Here is a 6,740-nt window from a genome sequence, read left to right as displayed (position 1 = left end):
CCAGGCAACAAACAGGACCCGAGGAAATGGCCATAAGTTGTACCAGAGGAGGTTTAGGTTAGACATAAGGAAGAACTTGTTCTCTCAGAGAGCAGCCAGGCACTGGAATGGCTGCCCAGGGAGGTGGTGGAGTCGCCGTCCCTGGCAGTGTTCAAGAGGCATCTGGATTAGGAGTTACAGGATATGGTTTAGTGCTTGTGGTAGCAATGGTGATGGAAGGATGGTTTTTTCTCCTTTCCTTTTTCTTCTTTTCTTCCCTTCCTTTCCTTTTTTTCCTTTTTTCATTTTGTTTTCTGTTTTCCATCTTTTCTTTCCCTCTCCCCTTTTCTTTCCCTCTCCCCTTTTCTTTCCCTCTCCCCTTTTCTTTCCCTCTCCCCTTTTCTTTCCCTCTCCCCTTTTCTTTCCCTCTCCCCTTTTCTTTCCCTCTCCCCTTTTCTTTCCCTCTCCCCTTTTCTTTCCCTCTCCCCTTTTCTTTCCCTCTCCCCTTTTCTTTCCCTCTCCCCTTTTCTTTCCCTCTCCCCTTTTCTTTCCGTCTCTTTTCATCTCTTCCCCTTTCTTTCCTTTTTTCATTTCTTTTGATTCATTTTGTTTAGTACTTTCTTACTTTTCATCTTTTAGATTCCTTTCTAAAAGAAAAGATAGAATGGGAGACAATAATTAAAGAAACAAAACCTGCTTTGAAAGCCATGGGGCCGGATGGATTGAACCTTGGGGTGCTGAGGGGGTTGGCAGACGTGGCTGCCAAGCCGCTCTCCATCATCCTTCAGCAGTCCTGGCTAATTGGGGATGTGTCCTGGCTGTCCCTGAACGTGTTTAAAGAGCTCTGGATGTGGTGCTCAGGGACATGATTGAGTGGTGGGTTGTTAGAGTTAGGGGAGTATGGTCAGGTTGTGGTTGGACTCGATGATCTTTCGGGTCTTTTCCAACCTGATCCATTCTATGATTCTATGGATTTAACAGCAGCGTTCTTGTGGGAGCTGCATTGAAACTTGCAGTGTCTCTGGGTCCCCAGAATTACTTTCTCCAAGCTGATTTGTAGGTGCTGGCACTTCTTTAAAGCAAGAGCAGCTGCTGATGGGAGGAAGGTAGTTCAGGCTCATGAGCTCTGCAGCATCTCCCAGGATGGTACCAGAGGAGGCAGGAATGATATTGCAGAAGATGAGAAGCTCCCCAGCAGGAAGCCAGAAACTCTGCGGGAGAGTCGGAGCACGTGTGGATGCCCAGGAGGTAATGCAGCCCCAGTATTTGAGAAGCGCGTGGCCAAGGAGCTGCGGCCCAAGAACAGAGCTATTCCGCCTTTGCAGAATAGCTGGCATCCCAAGAAGGACTCATCTGTCCTTGTAAAAAGCAGGGGGAGGGCACGTCCAAATGCTTGCTGGTTGCTTGGGAGCTCAAATCCTCCAAGCTGGAGGCAGCCTGGGGGTAACATCTCCTTGGTCCGATTGTGCAGCACCTGGGCAAGAACTGGCTGCATGAGGGTCATCTTAATTTCTCTGTTCTTTTACTTAAATAAACCCGTTGGGAGACCGTGGTGTTGGTTTCCTAAAATTTGGATCTGGGAGGTGAGCACGCCCTTTGCTTATGATGGAAGCACAGAAGTGATGCGGGCACTCGCTGAGGTCACAGTCATCGCCGAGGTGGGAGCGTTTGTGGCACAGCCGGTGAGCAGAGCTGGTGCTCTGGTGAGTGTGCTGCACGCAGAGACTGAGCTGTGAGCTTTCCTTGAGAGATCACCCTGCGAGAGCCCGTCGGAAGCACCGCTGCGGCGTGTGCGTGAGCTGGGCACAGCTCAGGCTGAGCAGGCCGAGCAGGTGAGCTGGGTTTGGTGCTGGGTGGTTGCCGGGAGGTGTCTCAGCAGGAAAGCTGGGCTGGGGTGGGCACGCTGCATCAGCCCTCGTCCCGGCTGGCAGTGAGACAGAGGGAGTTTTCTTCAGGACAGCAACACCAGCCATGTGCTTCAAGGCGCGTAACTATTGAGGAGATGGAGAACGCTTGCTGTCAGAAATCATGGCAGCTGTACAGGAGCTGGGTGTATTTTGGGGACAGTCCTTGTAACCAGCTGGTTTCGAGACATTGCCCTGCCCGAGAGTCTAAACTGCACAGCAGAAGAATGCTGGGAAAATGCTTCTTCCTCACTGTTTTTCACTTGCAGGTTCTTTCCTTAGGGTTCCTTTTTCCTTTCCAAAAGGAGATTTTGGGGATCGAGGCACTTGAAGAGAGAGTGAAGCCAGCTCTTTCCAACAGTGCGGGCAGTCCCTGTGGAGAGGACCCCGGGAACTTGAGCTTCCCCTGAGACGTTCCCCAGCATGTCTCAGCAGGGAGACGGACGCAGTTGCCATCGCTGCTTTGCGCGTGGAAAGGTATGGCTGGGTTTCTTTCGCTTGGGTTTCTCCTTTCTCTGGTTTTGGAGGGGAAGGGGTGGAGCAGGGGGAGCCCTGCTGGTCCTTTGTTAGCTCAGTAAGCGGCTGGGTTGTGCACTTGCAGCAACAGGACAGCATTGCCAGGCTCCTTAACCTGCTGGGGCAGGGTGGGAGCAGAGAGCGGGCACTGCCCTCCTGCCAGCTGCACCTGGTTATGGTTTGCCAGCTGCCCTGGGTTTCTGCTGAGAAGTTAGTTCTAGCTGCCTGCAGTAGTAAAGGGTGGGGAAGAAATAGTGGTGAAGAGCTAAGGCTGTGTACGGTAATTTTGCATGGGTTGAACTGTGGCACCTGAAGTCACTGTTTCCCTCGGAATAATGCTGGTGTTTGCAGGTGTGTTGGTTTAACCCCCCGAAGTGATGTCTGAGAGCGCCCGTCTTCTCCACCTGAACGATGAGAAAGCTGGATATGCCCAGAAATTGCAGCGCGTGCAGATGTTGTGAATGCGCTCCCAAATGTTTCCGTTAGTGATAACTAACGTCTCAGCACTCTGATACCCACCTCTGGCACCATCTGGAACGCTGCATCTCTTTGCAAACGTTGGGTGGCTCTTTCCATGGCCCTTCCTTTATTTCTCTCCTCAGAAGCAGCGCGGCGCGGTTCCCTGTGCTAGGGAGCAGCACCCAGCAGGCTGCCAGAGATCCAACAGCGCCTTGCAGCGCACAGAGGGACGCGATGGGGACGGACCATCCTTAGCACCACGCAAAAGTGAGTCTCTGCAGTCCTCTGTCATGAAGTATGGAAGAATGCATTTTAAGTATTACTTCTGAGCGGTGCAGCACTGCAGGGATGTCCGGTAACCATGGTGGAAGCATTAGAGAGGCCGACAGCAACAGATGGCAGCAGTGAGACAGAAGTGTGTGTGTAAGTGGTGGTGCTCAGAGCTGAGTGCATTCCCTGTAGGGACAAAAAATCCGTGCCTCGACTTTTGCAGCTGATAGCGTTTTGTGTGCTGACGCAGCTTTGCTCTGCAGCATGCAGAGCTGTCAGGCAGACTGGGGTTCCTCTGCTGCCACCTGAGCGGGAATGAGAGCAGTAGTGCTTTGTGCAAGCGCACTGCAGTTTAAAGATCAGTTTCTGTTCTGGCTGTAGAAGAGTGTCTTTTGGTTTTTGTGGTGGACGTGGGCTAACAGGACAGTGCTGCTCCTGGTGTCTGTGAAATCAACACACAATCTGTTGTTGTAGGGACGGAGCCTGCGCGTCCATGGAATGGTGCTGGGCTTGGGGGGAAACGGAAAGCCTCCCCAGGTAAGAAGCTCTTGTGAGCTGTGGTGTGGGTACCTGCCTCTAAATAGGGCTGCATGAAGGGCTGTGTGGGATGGAGGAGAAAAGAAGGGGCACTGCAGATCTGTGCTGACTGCAGAAATGGCACAGCGTTGTAGCAGCAGAAAGGCCAATTGAAGAAACTACGCTTGAGGAGCAGAAGTTTGTGGTTGGCTGTGCTAAAATGCTCCTCCAAAGAGATGCTCTTCATGTCTTTCTTGTTTCCTTTCTGACAGAAGCTGATGCAAGCAGGCTTGCAGTGAAGCGCAGCCTTGCAGGAAGCCAGGGGAGGAGCATGGAGTGTGGCACAGCCCCCAAGAGAGGTACAGACACACAGCAGCATCTGGGTTTGGTGCACTGTCTTTCTAGTTAGGCTTTCTGTCTGTCCTTTCCTGGGACTGCTGTCGTTGCGTGTTGCTTGAGATCTTAATCCCTGGGGATTACAGTTGCCTTTCCTGTCCCAATTGGAAATGGCCCACAGTTCAGCCAAGATCCCAAGGTCCATTGCTGTGAACACTCGAGAGTTCCTAGCATTGTGGCCCATTTTGCAGACCGAAGGCAGTGTGTGACTCTCTTTTAATCTTGCTGCTTCCCCTTGCTTGATTTGAACAGGGAGAGGTGCTGAGCCAAACGGCAAGATGTACGCGAAAGCTCCTCTCCAGGCTCCAGGAGGGCTTCCTGGAACAGCAGGTCCCAGCAGAGGGGAAAGACCTTCCCCTGCAGTTGACAACCACTCCCTCTCCAAGACCATGGCTGCAAGAAAGCGCAAGGGAGTGGAGGAAGAGGAGCAAAAAGCAGAGCTGTGGCCTGCCAAGAAACAAGTGAAGGTGGAGCGCGATGGGGAGAAGGCTCAGAGCCCACATCAGAGCAGAGGCGGTGTGCCAGCTCCAGCAACACACCCTGGGCCTGCCCCAGCGCCGACTGAGCGGTTCCGGACCTCAAAGCGAAGAGGTAGGAAGGTGCTGCAGCTGCCCTGGTGAGGTGCTTCCCTTATCAGGTGCATGGAGTTTGCTTAGGATTTGCTTTGCTTTCTCCTTCTCTCTGCGGAGGGGGGAAAAGAGTAGAAGGCTGCCGAGTCCAATGGCAAGGAAGTGCCAGAAAGTGTAACCCTCTCTTTTCCCATGAAATCCATGACTGCCTTCTGCTTGTCCCACTGGAAATACCCTTCCCTGAGAGGCTTCCTAGCCTGTTTTCATGTACCCATGTTTCCGCGGTTTTGCTGTTGACAAACTGAATTTCTCTCCTCTTTCTCTATAGCAAGACGACAACGACAAAAAGAGAGGAGAGCAGAAATGAAGAAGGCTGCTCTGAGAGCTGCCGCTGCACGTGCAGAGGTGAGTCCTCGGTGAGCACAGACACGGCTCTTGTTGTTCTCTGTCAGACGTGAAGGGGATTGTAGAATGCTGGGGGAAGCGGTGTCCTACTTTGACGCTCGCTTTCTTTCTTTCCAGTCCTCCACAATGAACAGCCTTGTGGAGATGATGGAGAAGCTGCAGCTGAAGGACTGAGTGGAGGAGCATCAGAAGGCAGCGGCTTCGTGGCAGCAGCCCAACTTGGCACTCTGGTTGCAGTCCATCAATAAACAATTGGAGCTTTGTATTCACAAAGAGCGCACGGCCTGATTTGTCCAGTGGCACTCAGTGAGCTGCTGCACCACCTCCTCGTTATTCCACTCGCGGCGCTGGGTCAGAACTCCCACATCTCCATCAGGGGATGCTGCAGGTTATAGAAGCAATGGATGCACCAGTCCTTGGCCCTGCCCATAAACGCACTGCCTGCAAAGCACGTGCACAGAGCTGCGAGTAGCACGGCCTGAGCACAGGCGCGCTGAGTTAGAGAACAGCTGTCTCGAGCTGTCTGAGTTTCTCGGGGCAGCACTGAGCAGAAGTGAGCGTGTGCCCCTCACCCTGCAGGCGTCTCTGTTGGGGGAAGAGAGGCTCCGCCGGCTGCCTGATCCCGGAAGGCAGAGGTGTTCTCCTGACTTCTCTGCAGTGCTACCTTGCCTCATTGTCCCCCCTCTCTTCAGCCGTTTTGATGCTACTTTTCATCCTTTGGGCAGAGCTTGAGTCACTCTCATCATCGCACAGCTTTGTACTGAGCGGTGTGGAATTTTCTGGCTTTGCTCTTAAAAGCCTAGGCTGAAAACTGCAGCGTGCATGCTTAGTTTACATGGGGACATGGGGGGGGACATCCCCTAACCCCCATTACCGAAAAATAAACCTTAATTGCAAAAGTGAGGGGTGTCAACCGCCGACCAATGGGAACAAAGTGGTCCGTGGGGGTGACACTGTGGGGGTGTCCCCATCTCCAGTACGTGACACCACCAGGGTGCCATGAAGGTGTCCCCAACTTTGGTGGTGTGACAGCACGATGCTGTGTCCCCACTTCTCCAGGAAGTCCTCCAGCTGGTTACAGTGTCCCCAGCTTCGGCTCAACGTCCCCAGGGGGTCCTTTTGTCCCCTCTGCATGACGGTGACACCCGATGCTGGCTGCCGAACGCGACACCCGATGACGATGACACCGCGTCACGGCTGTGCCACGCTGGTGTCACACAGTCCCCTCTGGTGGTGGCACAGAGTTCACCACCGTGCGTGTCCACATCCTCATGTCAGACGATGGTGACAGCGCCAGAGGACTCCAGTGTCACCAGGTCCAGCTCTAGGTGGGCCTGGAGGTGTGACAAAGAACAGTGAGAGGCTCAGTGACAGCATGGTGACAACGCAGAGCTGCCTGTGCCTGGCCCCATGCGGTGGTCAGAGTACAGGGAATGGTGTCACCCGATAGATGGTGGCACACAAGTGATGGTGACACCAGATGACGGTAACAACAGTGACAGCCAGGGATGGGGACACTGCGTCACGGCTGTTCCACATCGAGGTCACCCTGTGTCACGGTGTCACCTGAAGACAGTGACACTCAACGACTCCCAGTGGCATCCAGTGAAGGGAAGAACCAACAATGGTGACACCACCGACCCCATGTCACACCCACAGCAGACCCCACATGTCCCCCGACTGTCCCCAGCTCCCCTCCCTGTACACTCCTCGTCACCTCTACAAT

The 6,740-nt window shown here is 53.6% G+C and overlaps 1 protein-coding gene across 1 annotated transcript; it reads left to right on the top strand.

The window, feature by feature from the left end:
* Positions 1 to 511: 511 nt before the first annotated feature.
* LOC149913804 (zinc finger CCCH domain-containing protein 11A-like) lies at positions 512 to 5,877 on the top strand. The gene is made up of 7 exons (XM_090128788.1): positions 512 to 2,360; positions 3,002 to 3,125; positions 3,603 to 3,665; positions 3,917 to 4,003; positions 4,293 to 4,631; positions 4,938 to 5,014; positions 5,132 to 5,877. Exons 1-7 carry the CDS (start codon positions 2,307 to 2,309, stop codon positions 5,186 to 5,188), a joined length of 801 nt encoding a protein of 266 aa, XP_089984914.1. The 5' UTR covers positions 512 to 2,306; the 3' UTR covers positions 5,189 to 5,877.
* The last annotated feature ends 863 nt before the right edge of the window (positions 5,878 to 6,740 follow it).

The sequence above is a fragment of the Phasianus colchicus genome, chromosome 34, assembly GCF_987193195.1.
Source record: "Phasianus colchicus chromosome 34, bPhaCol1.hap1.1, whole genome shotgun sequence".
Taxonomy (NCBI): domain Eukaryota; kingdom Metazoa; phylum Chordata; class Aves; order Galliformes; family Phasianidae; genus Phasianus; species Phasianus colchicus.
The sequence above is the reverse complement of the archived record's forward strand: the minus strand, read 5'-3'. Positions and strand labels throughout refer to the sequence as shown.